This window comes from Plectropomus leopardus, chromosome 5 (genome assembly GCF_008729295.1).
Source record: "Plectropomus leopardus isolate mb chromosome 5, YSFRI_Pleo_2.0, whole genome shotgun sequence".
NCBI lineage: Eukaryota > Metazoa > Chordata > Actinopteri > Perciformes > Serranidae > Plectropomus > Plectropomus leopardus.
The window spans coordinates 37,164,863-37,182,031 of record NC_056467.1 but is presented as its reverse complement, the minus strand read 5'-3'; the positions used below and the strand labels follow the sequence as shown (position 1 = coordinate 37,182,031).

Genomic DNA, 17,169 nt, shown 5'->3' with positions numbered 1-17,169 from the left:
GAAACAAAACAATAAAAAAGACACAAAATTACCTCAGCAACATAAAATCACTTCAATAAGACACAAAACTAACTCAAAGGAACAAACAATTGCAAAAGACACAAAAAAACACATTAAAAAAAAAAATTACCAATAATAAACTCACAATTTACCTCAGAGGGGCACAAAAAGACCACAGAGAGATTCAAAGGAACTGTAAAGACACACAAAATAACTATGGAAACATGTAAAACAAGCAAAAAAAAAAAAAAACCACACAAAACCCCAACAGAAACAAAAAAAATACCACAAGGAGACACAAAATGACCATAAAGTGATAAAACAACCAAAAATGACACATAACAACCACAAAGACACACGAAACTACCACAAAGTCTGTCTAATTGGAGATAGTGGGTCCTTTTGCATAGTGGTGCCCAGGGACCCATTGTTTCATAATTTGCCCATGCTTTTACCATTTATTTTCTGCACCTTGTTTTTATTTGGTCTGTAGTTTACAGTATGATGTGCATTTATATGTTACATTTAGTTATTGGACCTGGCCATTGTGCCCAAATAAAGCTGCACTTGAACCCTGAACCAGTTTGATTCAAAGAAATGCTGCATGACCTCTCATGACCTCACCAGGTTTGTACCATGCACGGCTTGTGCATGTGCATATGTTTACCTTGAAAAAGCCGGGATTTGTGTAATTCTTTGTGGTGACTGAGGGGCCAGATGTCACTTTGTCAGCATGGACAGAGATCAGAGAAAGGATGACATAACCCCTACCATGAGTTCATCCCTCATTCTCTTTATACATCTATCCACCTCCATGAAGGGGTGCAATCCAGTCCTGGGCCAGCATCCACCCAGTTATGGGCACCTGGCCTCCTTGGCCCACACTCCAGGCTGTCAGCATCCCTCCCGGGTGTCACTTAGGTGCTATGAATAGACACTGGCGTATGCTCAGTGCTGTCAGCTGGGCATTGGCACGTGTGGCTCATGTCAGCACGGCCACAACGCAATGCTCCTGACTGGCGTCACTGCACTGACAGCACATTCGGGTCGCCATGGAAACAGGGATGAGCACAGCTACCTCTGCCCTGACATCCACTGGTTGTGTTTTCCAGACAAACTCTGATCTCTTTGTCTCTCTCTGTTTCTTCCTGTCTTTCTCTCCCCCATCTTTTCCCTTCTCTTTCATATTTCTTCCTTTCTTGCTCTCTCTTGCTTGTTTTTTTATTTCTCCTCCTCTTGTTTACATGACTTTTGACATTTAGGAGGGAACAGGAGGTTTGCAATTCTATCCGGAGGGCTTTATATTTATGAGCTCTTTGTCATTTTCTCATTGTTCTAATTAAAAATACAGGAACACACCCATGAAGTGATCATATTGTATTGATGCAAGGTCTGGGCCTTCATGTCTCATTTGGATACTGAGTAAATGTGTGTATGTCTTGCAATAATTTCCCCACCGGTGAGTCAATGGCAAAAGCAGGAGCTCCTTAAAGTCTTCCAAGTACATGAGGTCTGTCACGTCTCTCGTCTCCTCTGACTGTCTCTCATAGCCAAACTTCTCTCTCTTTTCCTCCCTCCATCCACACAGGCATGCTGTGTGGGAGTGACTGGCCTTAATGGAAGGGTGTTTGGGGTCAGTGCATTTTTCACAGAGGTCCGACAGCTTTCTCGGGACAAATGAGCAGATTGCAATGTTTGTACTTCTGCTCCATTTACCTTCATATCATTTACTGTGTCCTGGCTGGCAGGCAGATGGTCAGATGGGTGGAGGGGGCAGGTACTAAGTTAATAAAACAAAAACAAAGACAGGAGTTACTTTGCAGCTGCAGTACAGTGGTTTTGAAGGGGTTTTTTTAATCTCCTGAGAGCGTGAGTGTGTGACACAGATCTCTGCTTTAAAAGGTTGACTGGTTTATATCAATAAATTGATAATCCTCCTTCTCTTCCTTCAGCTTTTCATGTTCTTGCTAAGCATTGTCATCATGATTTCAATGATTTCATCATTTAATATTTACATTTTGAGCAAAACCTCCTGTCATACCGTTAGATTTGGCATAACAAGTACTGTTCTTAACTGCATTAACTGCAGAAGAGTTGAGTTCATCTATTAAAACTACTTACTGTAATGGGAAAATATATATAACAGTCAGACAGAAAGGCAAAATGTACACACAACTTGTCTCTTTCTTAGCCTCACTTTCTATACACCATGTGAGAGAACTGTTACATGATACTACAACACTCTTTTCAAAGGAGTCATTTATATCTCAGTCATTGAAGGCTTGTTTGTGTAGAGAGAGTTGAGCAAGAAAACAAATTATCTAGCAATAATTAAGTTGGAGCCAGTCAGTTAAAGTTTAAATCTCTCGAACACTACTTCTGTGAGTCGTCGTCCATGTAAAGTTATGAGTATGGGTTTGTTTTTGTGGGCACACAGTTAATATGTGTGCATGTGGTAATTTTGAGTGACAGAACAGCTGGGGAATGGGTTGCGTAAAAGGGGGTCAATAGGGCACAACTCCAGCTCATCTTTTCTGATATGAAAACTTGTGTTTAAAATTTAAAGAAAAATGTTTGAGTCAAAAGAAATTACTACCAATTTATGGTTAAAAATTCTAAATTTTAAACAATATGATCACTACAGATTGTAGACACAGTGTCCAACAGTAATAGACCACACCATGCTTATACAGGGATACAGCCAAGACTGTCAATGTGTGGCAGCACCTTAAATGAGCTGCTGAGTTACCAAACCCCTGGCATGAAAAAGGCTACTCAAACATAGACGGATGAAAAGCATGCACTTAAAATAGAGCTTCCACAATGATAATTAGAATAAAAATTATACTGTCTCTGAAGAAGTACTTTGACATTTTAAGTTGATACTTTTTGTTTAATTCAAATCCCTCGTCTTTGTACTTTAACTTTCATAGACTGGGCTTTGCTTAACTTGTTCAAACAAATGCTGCTTTGATTAATGAACTCCAATTCAACCACTAACACACACATGCACACACATGCACGTGACACATGCACACTAGAGCTGAACTTAAGACCCTCTGTTGAAACACAGCAGGTGCTGTATGAAGCTGCCCTCTTTGTGGTGCTGCTAAAGGGTAACGTAAGAATCAGTTTCATTTTGCGCTTTCTACATTAAAAAAAAAAGACAAAGAGTGCAGTTATTAAGTGACCCTACACATTTTTCTCTCACCACACTTTTTACTACTGATAGATGCACTTTTTTGTTTCTTTGCTGCTGAACATGGTGCATCTTGACACTTACACTTATAATGACTATTTCTCTATATCTGTTTTTCACTGGTGCACCAGATAATTCCCTGTATGATGTTACTGCAGTGTTTGTGTCCCTGGGCTTTATCTATGGATGCCAATTAGGAATGGTTGTGCGCACTGAGGTGAATGCCAAGTTGGTCCACTCATAAAGCCTGCATTTCTCTCTCTCTCTCTCTCTCTCTCTCTCTCTCTTCCTCTGTCTGACACACACACACACACACACTCTCACAATGTGCCCATGCAGAGAAACAAAGAACACACATAACCCTATGTTTGATGGAAATGTTTATGTACTTCAAATTCAGGTTGTGCCCTGAAGACGCCCATTCATCTCTTTCATATTAACCCTATTAGCAGTCTCACTGATAGAGCACGATGATATGGGTTGCCAGGATATTGCAGTTATTATTGCTGTGACTCTATTTTGAGACTCAATAACTCTCTCACCCAAACACTAGAGGCAATGAGAGGGGTATTTATGTGTGAGAAAAAGAGTGGTTGGAATTAAAAACAACCAAATCTTGTTCAGTTTCACTAAGCAGATGTCTAAAAATTGACCATGAGAGTGAACTGTTATGTTATTTTTTCTGAGAGGAATAAACAACACAAAGCCTGCCAGGTAGTTTTTTTTCTCACAATTAAATATATTATTATTAAGATAAAATCTCCTACTGAAAGAAGGGTGTGAAAACAAGTCATCCTTTTTTTACAGGAATTAGCACTGATCATTTTATTAGAATAAATATTCGCCCAAGCTAAACCTAGATACTCATGCACAAACACACATACATAATTGTACACAGACACAATGATTCAAAACTGAGACAAGGCTGACTTTATTTGGAAGCCTGTTTAGAAAATGAATCCATCATCGTTTGAATGATGCCATCTGCACATATTGTCGCATACACACATAAGGATGTGCACAAACACACACTCCAACGTCAGCACATCAACGTCAGACAATCCAAACACTGCCCAGTGCTAGGCAACCATGCCATCCCAGTGCAGATGGCAGGGTCTGATCATGTTTATTTTACTCTAATCTAATGCACTTAAGTCCCTTTGCCTGCCTTCGAAATGACGTTACTGGGGATATTCAAGCTGTGCATGTGTGTGCGAGCAGAGAGGTCAGGACAAGAGGTCAGTGTCCATTTAACCCTGCATTAACTTCCTGATTTTAACAATTTCAATCGCATAACACGACTCATCAAAAACAAAGTTCTATTATACCCAAACTTGTTGGAAACCTAAAATTCATAAATACATGAAATGTCGGATCTTTTAACAAGACTTTTAACAGCCTTTTCATTCAGAATAATTCCAATCTGGTCTGAAGACATATTAAATGTGCCCTTATATTTTGTTTATCAGTGGAGTTGGGACTTGTCTTCTGAGCTTAGTCTTAGTCTCATGAGCTGTAGTTTCCAAGGAAGATCTGGGATACAATGAGTCAGTTTGTACGTTGAGCCATTTCCCCCAAATCAGAAGCCCACAAAGACAGGAAGTGGATTGTCCTGCCATGACGTGTGGGTGTGGTTTTCCATGGTGGTTACATGATGCCCGAGACTGTGGTTGTGGCAGTGGGTTGGTTGCCATGACTTTACTGTAATATAGTTTGGTAAAACAAAGCTGAACCATTACAGTACCATCAACCCGTTTCTGTCATCAGTGGATATTCACAGACTAGATGACCTTTCCAAATCATCAAGCCACTTCAGTCTATCCACATTCCAATTAGCTTAATCACCAAGATGAGATCACAGATATTTACACACCCTTTCTCTTCTTGTTAACCTGTTCCACCTGTCATATTGGGCTGCATATCGTTTGACTATGTCAGTCACATAGACTAATTAAAGTTTGTGATATAATTACAAAAACAAACTGACAAAAGCTATTTTCTTATTATTTGCAAATGTTATTTGATCTAGTTCTGGTTTGCACCTCTATGTCTGCACATCTGTCTGTCAGCATTGACAGATTTTCAGGTCTGTCAGTGTGTAGGACCCCCCGCCCCCTTCCCCTTTCACTGTGTTTAAAGAGGAAGATCTATTTATACAGGAGCTGGTTTCCTGGTTGCTTCGTCAGAGAGCTGGTCTGTCTGTGGCAGCAGGCTGGAGGGGCTTTAGGCTCTTCATCCCCCCTGGTGAGGCTCTATCCCAGTAGGCTTAGCAACCCAGGCCTAGGCAGCTGCCACAAGGCTGGATGGGCATGGGATAAATTGCTTTTTCTCCACCAGAATAATGAAGAAACACACAAACAAACAGCCTAAAAGGATATTTATGCTTTGGTGTGCACTCATACAGATACCTCCCACACCCAGTAACACTTAAGGTCATATGATGGATGAACTAGGATTGGTATGGTATTTGACAGCCCGGGCTTGGTCGATACCCATGTATGGCTTGGTTTTGCACTTCCCAAACTTGTCTTGTTGGTCAATCAACTTTAGATGATAAAAATGGGAGACTTCATGTCTTGATAGCTGAACAGCTGAAAAAAAGACCAGTGCCTTAAAGGCACTGGTCTTTTTTTCAGGGAAAATTGCCTGAATTAAGAAATCCAATGAGTTTTTTACATGGCTGAGTTCAGTCAGTGTTTGTGAACACATGCTACTCTCTCTCTCAAAGCCAACAACCAGAGAAGTCTCATACTTGCGATTTCACCAAATAAACAGTCTAGTGCGGCTTCATAGACAATTACAGGGAGAATGATTTTGTGGACCTACAATATGTTTGTTTTCTGTTCTATACTCAAATCGGCTTTATTCTATTGTAGAGTTCTCACTTTATGAAACAGAAAATGTACCCATATAGACCAAATCACAGTGTTTGTTTACAGTAACTTCCCTTGCATCACGTACAGAAAATCAAATGATTGGAGCAAACACTGCCTCAAGTGGTTCATTTTTAGCCACCTAAAAAGAAAAACACCAAAAGAAACATTCATTCAGTTTAATTGTTCGCTTTATTCACCATATTTTCACCACTTTACCTTGCTGTTAGATAATTTTACTTCAAAGAACATGGGAGTTAATGCTGCCTTGACTGGATGGTGTGTAAGTCAGTGCAGATAAATATTTCAAATATAGTCTACACTCATACTGATATATTTTTTTAAGTGGCTAAAACATGTTTTGCGGCAGCCCCCATCAGCAGCAGTACTTTACATAGTTTCTGTGACAGATTTAGTTTATCAAAACTGGCAAAGCAACACAGTCTAAGAATAAGCAGAACAGGAATGTCAGATGTGACTGTCACAAACTGGCTCAGTGAATGTGACAAAGAGGGACTCCACACAAGAGATGTTGTAAAAACCAATCATAATTAAGAGAGATACTTAAATGACCAATGAAGTGTCACTTAGCAAAGTCAGTAATGAAAGCCATGTGTTTCAGGTGTGCTGCCTGATGAGGCTGGCCAGGACATCCTCCAAGACAGTGGGAGAGTTGTCACACAGACCAACATATTTAATTAGATTAATATCTTTACACATTACAGTTACGGCTGAAAATTTCAACAGAAACAAGCAAGTTTGCCGATTTCACCTGTCTGCACAACTGAATCAGTTGCCAGTTCACTACCCCAGAGGTGATTGTTGTTGTTACCCTGACATCACAGCAATCAGGTCTATATTCAAATCATTCCCCTGCATGGTTTCAGTCAATGCATTTACATGATGTTAGAAAAAGTCAAATTATTATGTTAGTCCAACTAAAATCGGACTAAATCGAATTTCTCAAAGTAACTAACACACCGAGGTAATTTGATTGGAAGTCGAGCTATGCATGTAAATGTCCTGAGTATAACATCTTTCCCAATTCATTATCTATGGAGCAGCTCCAGAGTTTATACGCTTGGACATCACAAATTTGAGTTTTACTTTTATTTTAGGATGGTTTGGGGCTATAGGAATATATGAGTAGGGAGAATGTTGCTCTATTATCCTTAGTACATAACACACATGTGTACAGTCCAAATAGATTCCCATCCAAATCTGAGAACAGTTCATACTGAGGTCCGATCTCCCAAACATTGTGTTTTCAGCTGTGTGTAACACCTAAGAGCCAACTATTGACAACTATTGTAGCAGTACACAGCGTGAGTGGCCCTGAGGCTGTGTACGGGACGAGAGTGTCCCACAGAACTATTGACTTTGTTAACAAGGAATAAATGACTTGTTTTTCTCCATGTTTTTCTGTGAAAAGTGATGTCATATTCCCCTTCTCTGCTCTTAAACAAGCTCTTTTACACCACTTTGCACTTCCTCTGCTCTTTCAGTCCTTTGCTTATTTCATGTGTCACTTTTGACCAACCTTGCCCTCCCTCCACACTGTTCCAGTTAAGTTATGTAATCTCAGTGTCCATATCATTTTGGACCTCATATTGACAGCTTAGTCCTCCACTGAGCCAACTGTAGTTAGCCACCCCACCCGAGGCAGCTGGGAAGCATGACACAACATGACATACTGAAAATTATTGATTCCATGAAGAAATGTGTTCGTGTCACTGTGGTGCATGTTTGTGCGTAACAATTGAGGTAGCCATCAACATTAACATGACTTTTAAATTGGTACCTACTAAATTTGTGTTACATAATCTGCCTTGTGTGTGGGTTCAAAACAGTCTTGTCAGTTGATGTTATGTGACCAGTGTTGACTGCAAACCAGAAAAGACTAGAACTCATGGGATTTAACACACGCTTAGCCCTAAACTGACAAACAGCATACAATTCCTCGCTGACCTGATTCTTCTGATGTTTGCACGATAAAGTGGGCGAGATTACAATGATACCTGGTTGCCTGATCTGACCTTAAAAAAACATCATGTGACCTGTCATGGAGAAAAATTTACAGCTGAGTTGGCAAGATTTGTTTTCAGACAGAGCTTCATCAGCTCCTCTTGACAGATCGTTGATTCAAAATCTCTTTCGTCTTTTGTAATGTTTTGTTTTGCGCTAATTTTGGAAAGTAATTTTGAAAAAATGGTCAATGATATAAGGCGTCATTTGTTTTAATAAAGGCCTTTTTTGTTGTTTTGTGTAATTTTCTAGTTTAGTTCACTGTAACTACAACAAACTGCTCTATTTACCACATTGAAATGCCTTTAAACTGAAAAGAAGCATAACCAATAAGCATGGATAACAAGTACATCATAGACATCAAAGAAACAGTTGGGGAAAAAAACACATTTACCTCAGATGTATATGTCTTAAACTATAAAAGCAATTGTAATAAAAACAAAATACATAAAAATAAATATCTAACTATAAACTAAAGTCTGTAATGTTAGACTTGTGGACATGAGCAAGATGATGCAAAGGAGGACTTCAAGAAATAAGCTAATACAATGAAAAGAACATGTTTATGAACTCCCTTTCAGATCATAATAACTGGTTGGCATGAGTGTCTTGTGGTCTGCAAACCATATCCAATCACAATGTGGAGTTTCTGAAATAGTCAGTCTTCAGTTAGTAACCTTTTGTGCAGCTTCACCCTGTCCTCCACTGAAATCTCTTTGCACTACACTGTTAGTGTCCTGTTCAAGAACATTTGACCCACGGCTCCATCTATTGGTCCATTTGTAAAGTGCAAAATTAAAATCCACACACAAGAGCTTTCTCTACAAAAATGTTTACTGGTACAGTTGCTTCAAACAATAATTATCTTTGTAACAATAATAGACTATTTTATTACTTTTTAAAGCTACATTCACATACATGTAAAGGGTTGTACTTGAAATATTTACAGAAACTTTAACACATTACTTTTGCATTATCTTGTAATATGCTAATCTCCTTTTACCCTTGTAGACATAGAGACAGAAATGCCATGACACAAGATTATATTAAATAATCTCTTTTCTGTGTTCCCTCTTGTTATCCTTCCACAATCAAATTTGCCAAGTTCATATTCATATCCTTAGCTTCAATTAGAGCGAAGTCCTACGTTTGGGTGTAACGGATAATCTCACTCAGATCATAGCCTGTCACTGCAAAGGCATAACCATCACCGTCACAGAACTTGGCGCCACAGATCTGTGTATCTGTCACACACTCATTGTGCAAATGGGCAACCTAAAAGCAAATGAGGAAAACATGCCATCAGGGTCGTATATAATCTTACCTAATATGAATTAAACCCAAGGGTACATTGTGCTGTGTTCTGATTTAAGACCAGTTACCTCAACAGTGTTGGTCTCTGGGGTCAGCGTCAGGTGCCACACCCTGACTAGAGAGTCCTCAGCAGCAGACAAAAGCTAAAGCAGAAGTAAAATCAAGACGCATGACATAAGTAAAATGTAATAAAAATAACCAAAAACTTCTCAAACATGCTTTGAGCTAAATAAACTTAACAATTTAAGTAGTTATTGTGCTAAAGTAGAAAATGTATGAATCGATTCCTATTGTTTTCTGTTTGCCATTTTAAATAATAAATGCAAATAAAATAATTTTTTTTCTTTGACTCATTACGTTTACTCAGCTTACCAGCCCAGAAAAAGGAGCAATGTCTAGTGAGTATATCCAGCGAGCATGGGCGTTAACCTCAGCATGCAGGATTCCCGTCACTGCCTCATAAAGACGAATCTGGCCTGTGCCGTAACCTGCCACCACTGTACCTTTCCACAGCTTGACAGATGAGCAGCTCATACTAAGGGCAGAGAGGAAGATGGAGGATGATTGCCATCGGGAAATTAAGGGAAAAAAGATAATGGGAATCAGATTAGAGCGATGAGGGAAAAGGAAGAAAAAAAACAAGGACAGTGGAAAAGAACATAATGTAGATGTCGATAAGTGCAACAATGCTTGGAAAAGGGAGAGAGATAGAGAGGAAAGTAAGAGCAGAAGAGGAGTGATGATGATGGAGTTTTAGTGCAGGTCACTTTATTTGAGACCACATTGCATACCAAACATGACAAAACTAAAATGCAATCAACGTCTTACTCAAAGCCAGGGATGTTGTTGAGTAGCTGAAATTCCTCCCCTGACTTCCACACACACAGATTGCCCCCATCATCTGCACTGACCAGATCAGCTATGCACTCCTGAAGGGAGAGAGACCACAACAGAGTGGAAGGGATTATGGAACTGGTTTTAGTTCCTCGAAGTATTGCATAAAGTCGTAATTTATTTATGTATGTCTGTCATTATTGGAAAAGGTAAAGCAAATATCTCACATCAACAAAGGTTCACATAGGCAGAATGCAGACAATAAACAAGCACAAACACACAAACACACACACACACACACACACACACACACACACACACACACACACAAACGTTATACCTGGCTGCCAGAGCACTCTGAAGCAATGTCAGTGATGGACTCCTTGTGTTCCTCCAGGACCTCAGACAGGGTAATATTACTGCCTTTACTGGGAACATCAAACACTAGAATTGCACCAGATGAAACGCCTAAAGAAAGGGAAAGAGATGGTGGCCTATTAAGTTTTGTCCTGTCTTTTGAATACCAGTATAGATATTTCACTTAGCACTTACCCACACATATATAACTCTCCATCACTGCCGATATCCCACGAGCAAACACGGCCTGAGCTGAGACACAGATACGTTTTGTGGGTATTTGGTATAAAAATACATTTGGTGACATGTATGACTGCACAAACATAATAAGAACATGTGGTGTTTCACCACCCCTTGGATCAACAGACACCAGGAGATGGAGCCAGAGCAAGGAACAACAGCCCTGTAGAAACAGATGCCAGCGGGGGATTGTGGTGGCTGATCAGTATGTCCCCTGCCACATGCAGCAATCATGGGGAGAACCAGCTGAAGCTTATCTTCAATCAACTCAGCAAGTCTCAGGCAGAGAGGGGAAGGACAGAGGAATGACCTGTAAATAGGCCCTCTCTCACATGCCAACAGCTGATACCTATTGTAGCTGAAGTTTTATTGTTGCCTTCACCTCACAGTGTGACTTGTTTTTGTTATAAACCTGAAAGTGGTGTTGATTGATCAATCATCTCAGTATAAAAGCTGAAGTCCCTAAGTGCAAACCAAACAAAGCAGAAACAACTTGTTCATGTGTACAGTGTCTTCACTGCCATTTGTGATTGTGTGGATACAACAGTGTAGGTGTGGATGACAAATAAATGATTGATTGATTGATTCATTCATTCATTGAAAATTGTTCATTTCATTATAATAATCAAGTCCTCCTACTGATGTTCTTAATTATGTTTGCATTATGAGGATGGATTAAACTACACTGAAACATTTCCAGGAACAGCAAAGTATACTTGTGTCATATTCTATTGTATCATATTTCACCAAATTATATGTTATTGTATTGCATCATATAATCTCTATCTTTATGGTTTTCATGCAAATAACTTAACAGGTCAATCTTTTAGTGCCTATGATAATAATGATACTACTACTACTACTACTACTATAACTACTGATACTACTACTACTACTACTACTACTACTACTACTACTAATTATAACTATTACTACTAATAATAATAATAATAAACATTTATGGCGCATGCTCTGTTGCAGCAGCACAGTCTGTCACTGGATTACACACACTGCCTCCAAAATCATCCACTCCCCTACACCTAACCTCTCAGACTTGAACCACAGAACAATCATACTCCTCGGACAAACAATAGCCCATGATTCTCATCGCCCCTTCAATTCACACTTCATACCGCAGCTTCACAAAGTGCATTAAAATAAAACAAAGAAACATGCAGTTACAATAATTAAAGCGTTGTTAAGAGCGAGAAAAAATAGTGTGCACAGAGGCAAATATAGGTATAGAAAATCTATAGTTTATATGTAAGTTTACCTGTGGCTGTTTCCGGAGTATCCAGTGCATGCCAGTACACCATGATGGAGCCATCAGATTCATACATCTAAAACAATGGATTTATATGAAAGTAAAAGGCTGCAAAAACACACATTAATACATTTGTTTGGGGTCATATATAAAAAACATGACACAAATATAAAACGCCACCGACTATAAGTTCACAAGTAGCAGTGCCTCACCCAAATGTAGTGACTCCCAATGACAGCAGAGAAGAGCAGAAACACACAAAAACTCACCTGGATGCCTTTCTGTGAGGTCACCACCAGCAGATCACGAGAAGGCAGAGGACAAAATGCAGCCTGTTACAAGAAAACACAGGATTTCGTTTATTTTTATGTCATAGCCAAAAGCATATGCAGTATGATATAGTATACATATAGTGGTCTTTTTTTCTTTGTTTAGAGATGCACTCAAGTGCACCGGACTGGAAATTAAACAGTGACTATGTGCTTGCATTCAACATATCCCCTTTTCATTTTACTGTGTTGATATTATCTTGTTTTATGGATTTCTCTATGAGCTGAGTCCTTAATAAAGTTTTGAATTGAATTAAACTGAATTAAATTGAATTAAAAGTGTTTGAGGGCGTTTGCATCCATATTGGGGAACAGAGCAGGATTTGCAGCATTTTTTATTCATATAGTCCCCCAAATTTTTGATATTACAGCAGGGCACTGATACTAAATGCACAAAGACAATTGATACGTTTGTATTTTCTGTCCCCTAAAACTGGGACGCTATGTAGAACCATCGATTCCTACAGTGTTTATCTGATCTGAATACATACATTCTCAAATCAAAGTCAATGTTGGGAGTTGAGACGTGTATAAGTTCCTCAAAAACCACACTGACTCACTGTCCCACCTGCTGCTCACTGTGTACAACAGCAAAGGGAGATGTCAAGAACAAGGCGCTCAAGTCGCTCTGTGGCCTGACCTGCATGATTAACGATGTGCTTGTGACGACATTGGGCTCCTTGGACTGCAGCTGACGGTGGGAATAGTTGAGACCGTCCCAGGACGCGCTGACCATGTTGACCACGTTAGCATGGACCACTGTGAAGTAGGTGAGGCGCCGGGGGGCGATGCGTAGCACGCCGAGGTTGTTGTACAGCGCCGAGGCGCTGTTTTTGATCTGGATGCTCTTCTCTTTGTGATACATCGAGCTGTCTTCTGTTTGCAGCGCAGTTTGTTTAAACGACGGTGGGCTATCTGGTAACAATATAAAAGAAGAAGATATCACTAACAGCAATTACAGTCTGGATAAATAGGACTGGCAACTTCATTAAGAAATCGCATGGGCGTCCATCATTTGACAGCAATTGGCAACGCTAGGTGCTTAGCATTAGCAGCAAGCTAACCCAGGTATGTTAGCGAGAAGCCAATTGCAGCGTAAATAAAAGAGCCCGACGTTACTTTTCTGTGACAAATCGCATGAAATATTGCTTCAGATTACACAACGATAGGTCCTGCAGCCAGTGACGCTGTCACAATCGATCATTACTTATAAAGTCAATGTTAAATAAGCATTTTCTAGCTCTTGTTAGCAACAGGATTACCTCCGCGTCGTCCGCAGCCATAGAGACAACGCCGCCTCTACGTAATACGTCATCATTGCGCCCTCGGTTGCTGAGCAACCATAGACTACACAAAAAAGGGCACAAAGAGGAGTGTGTGGTAAGGTTGTAAACAGTTAAATATCTTATATAATTGATTATTGTTAAGAAGCAGCCTGTACACGGTAGTGTTGCTGTCGAATGTTAACCGTTTACCTACAATGAACTTATCTAAAGTGAAATGATATATACATGTATACACAGTTACACCAAGTAATGTGTATCTATCAAACGTTAACTAACTGACAAAATTAACTTTAGCTCGCTTGTTAATAGACTATAAGACTCGTTTTAATTAAAATAAAATAAACAATATCCTATGAATATGGTCGACATGTCTAACATGACATTTTATTAAAATGCTGTTTAATGATGATATGAACTGGAAGGTTGGGATTTTACATCTCACAAAAATAAGTAACCTAACGTTACGTCAAGTGGAAAATGTTATGCATACACTGCACTAAAATTACTAAGTCAAACCTTTGAAACCTGAGAAAAATAGCTGTAGCCCCTTTTCTTTCTGTATCATAATTTTAAATACGCAATTAAAAGACTACATAAAATATAAATGCATTATTATTATAATGTCTATTTTAAATATAGTTTTCTGGACATTTTTCTCTCATTTTATATATCATATATCATAATATATAATCTTACAATCAAAATGTTTTGTTTTTTCTATCAAGCTTCACATCTGCCTCTAAACCAAGATGCCCCGCTCTGCAACCAAGCAAAGACGTGCGTCGTCTGTCCAAGTGACTACACCTCCAACACAGGACCTGGAAGTGGAAGATATTGTACCTGGTCGCTTAACTCAAGCCCAGTGGAGGGACATGTTGATCCAAGAGGATGCAGATGAGGCAGTGGGGGAGATCATGGAGGACCTGCTGAGCATGGTCATGGAGGGCTGTTTTAAAGTGTACATTGAAAGACAGGTAAAACTAAAAAGGCACATAAGCTTTCTGTTTTGATTTCACTGAAATTTGAACATAATGTTACTGATTGACACTCATGGAGAGACCAGTGCATCTATTTTTCTTCCTGTAACCAATTTTAACCACACATAGTGTTTGTACATATAACATCCATCATGTTGATTGTGTTTGTCCTTAAGATAGCACCTTTCTCTGCATCCTGGGCCAAGAGCTACCTCACACAGACTATAGAACAGCAAATCTTGTGCCCAGATGAAGGAGAAGCAACAGATGAAATATCTAAAACAGAAGACTCTGAGCCTCTGCCAGCAATTTCTGACCCCTGGGTTCAAGGATGTGTACCTGTTGTAAATGCTCCCCCTCGACCTCACTCCATCTCAAGACAGGTACGCACTACAGTACTCTCTTCAAATTTCAACCCAGAGATTATCTGTATCCATTTCTACAGCTCAGCTAAATCTAAATTCTATTTCTACCCAGCAGGGGGCTGATGTTCCAGTGAAAACAGAGCCACAAGTCAACCAGCAATGTCATGTTATAGCCCAAAGAAACAGCTCTCCAAAGCAATCTGAAAAGGGAACAAGTCCCAGGAGGCCTGTCAGTTACCAGTGCTTTCAAGTTCCTAGTCCTCCCCGACTACCAAAAACTGATCTAAAGAAAAAGCGCCGCGTTAATGTACATTTCAAGCCTGTTCCAAGCAAATTACTGCCTCCCCAGCCCTGTTCAGAAGAAAAAAATAATGAGGTGGAAGGTAAAGATCGGACACATTCTGTTTATAACCATAAAGCAGGATCATCATATCAGCGTGAGAACTACCAAGGCTTACCAAAGCTTGATCACTCCTGCCTGCCTCGACACTGCATCTTTCCTCAGTACGACATTGTGGATAACAACTACGCAAAACCCAACTCCAAGAAACCAAGTGGACTTTCCAAACTAGATAAATTTAACAAGCAGCAAGCTGAGTGGACAGTAACCTCACTGAAGCAACTAACCAGCTCCAAAGATCAGCCGGTAAAGTTTCAGGGGAGAAATGAGGCAGATGTCTGGCTGAAGAAATTGTCTTCTCCTAGACATAGCAAGGAAAGGATTGTGTCCTCTGGGCCTCTGAGGCTGGACACGATGGAGTTGGCCAAGGGTGTGTCTCTCCTGGATCCCCAGGCAGTTGAAATGAGCCCTCTGAAATGTAACCCTCTAACAAAATCTATCAATCTGAAGCAGATACAAAGTGATGCAGCTGTGCCGCTGTTCTCCGTGGATCAAGTTACTGCAGGTCCACCACCTCAGGTCACCCCATTCTTTCAATCCAAGAGCTAGAAGAGTTTGTACAATTTAAGGACCGCACATGTCTGTGGTTGTATTTAGAGCAGAATGAGCTATATGTTAACACATGGCCATTTTACAAGATGGGGCCTCATAATCTATTAAAACACTTTCAGATCCCCGTGCTTTCTGTTTATATCGTGCTTTTTGTGGTATAGACAAAAAATTGACAAAATTGTAATGTATCCAATTATCAGACACACCAAAATAGCATGAGACAAAAATACAAGAAAAGGCAAATGATATATCCCAATAATAGTGGTTACTGAAATTGAATTGGTGTATGGAATTATGCTGTGTGCTGCAGAATGTGCCAGTTGCAGCTGGAGCAGCTCCCTGTGATTGAGGTGATGATCAAAATGATCAGTAACAGAATATTCAAATATGAAAGGTTATTACAGTGTGCGCAGAGCTAACTGGGGAAAGTAAAGTAGCATTTACTAACATAAAAGTGAAAATGCACCTATATCGCTAACGTTGGAGGGGAAGGTAATGTTACTGTAGCGTTGACAGGAAGTAAACAGCTGTGACTTTTAATAAAAGGTCACACTATACTGTGTCACAGCCCAGGCTCAGTGAGCTGGACGAAGAAGGAGATCACACAAGATTACAACAATTTAGACAATATTTTTGTTTGAAACTTAGCAACAAAGGGATGGTAAATGAATCTGCAGTCTGTATATCAGTGGTGTTTGTAATGTGCAATGTATGTATGGTTTTATAAATGCAAAACAAATAAGGCAACCAAACCAAAATGGTATATGGTGATGCAGAGAGAGAGACAGAATGAGGGGCCAGTCTTAATAACTTAAGCCCAGCTTGCCCAGGTGGAACTGATCAAGCTGATGACCATCTCTTCCTGCAAGACACCTGCAAAGAGGGAAGTACAAAACAGCAAGGAGCACTGACAGGGTCAGGGGTTGTCAGAATTGTGCAAGTAGATAAAAGTAAAGTGGCATAGTTATGACCTGACTTTTGTTGAGCTGGTATCCAGTGTTGTGGTCAAAGTCAATCAATATGGGATATAGATGCTCGCGTTTTTCACTCAAGTTTTGTGGTTTAACTGCATTTTTTTAGGCAACAGACCATTTTACCCTTCAAAATAAAAGTGTCACATTGTCACATGACAGAGATCTAAATCTGACATTTAT

The 17,169-nt window shown here is 39.7% G+C and overlaps 2 protein-coding genes across 4 annotated transcripts; one reads left to right on the top strand and one right to left on the bottom strand.

Annotated features, from left to right (window-relative positions):
• Window positions 1-8,913: 8,913 nt before the first annotated feature.
• On the bottom strand, window positions 8,914-13,721 carry LOC121943142 (WD repeat-containing protein 54-like). The gene is made up of 10 exons (XM_042486576.1): window positions 13,698-13,721; window positions 13,076-13,350; window positions 12,376-12,438; window positions 12,116-12,182; window positions 10,798-10,854; window positions 10,586-10,713; window positions 10,240-10,340; window positions 9,784-9,946; window positions 9,480-9,554; window positions 8,914-9,372 (listed from the first exon to the last, which is right to left on the bottom strand). The coding sequence occupies exons 2-10, from the start codon at window positions 13,298-13,300 to the stop codon at window positions 9,241-9,243; spliced, it is 1,011 nt and encodes a 336-aa protein (XP_042342510.1). The 5' UTR covers window positions 13,301-13,350; window positions 13,698-13,721; the 3' UTR covers window positions 8,914-9,240.
• LOC121943137 lies at window positions 13,143-16,136 on the top strand. Of its 3 annotated transcripts, none has more exons than XM_042486566.1 (4): window positions 13,143-13,205; window positions 14,447-14,695; window positions 14,875-15,081; window positions 15,176-16,136. In XM_042486566.1, exons 2-4 carry the CDS (start codon window positions 14,471-14,473, stop codon window positions 16,010-16,012), a joined length of 1,269 nt encoding a protein of 422 aa, XP_042342500.1. In that variant the 5' UTR covers window positions 13,143-13,205; window positions 14,447-14,470; the 3' UTR covers window positions 16,013-16,136. The 3 variants fall into 3 exon arrangements, with proteins under 3 accessions (XP_042342500.1, XP_042342502.1, XP_042342501.1); XM_042486568.1 differs by lacking the exon at window positions 13,143-13,205 and adding an exon at window positions 13,798-13,815 and having other exon boundaries at window positions 15,179-16,136; XM_042486567.1 differs by lacking the exon at window positions 13,143-13,205 and adding an exon at window positions 13,798-13,815.
• The last annotated feature ends 1,033 nt before the right edge of the window (window positions 16,137-17,169 follow it).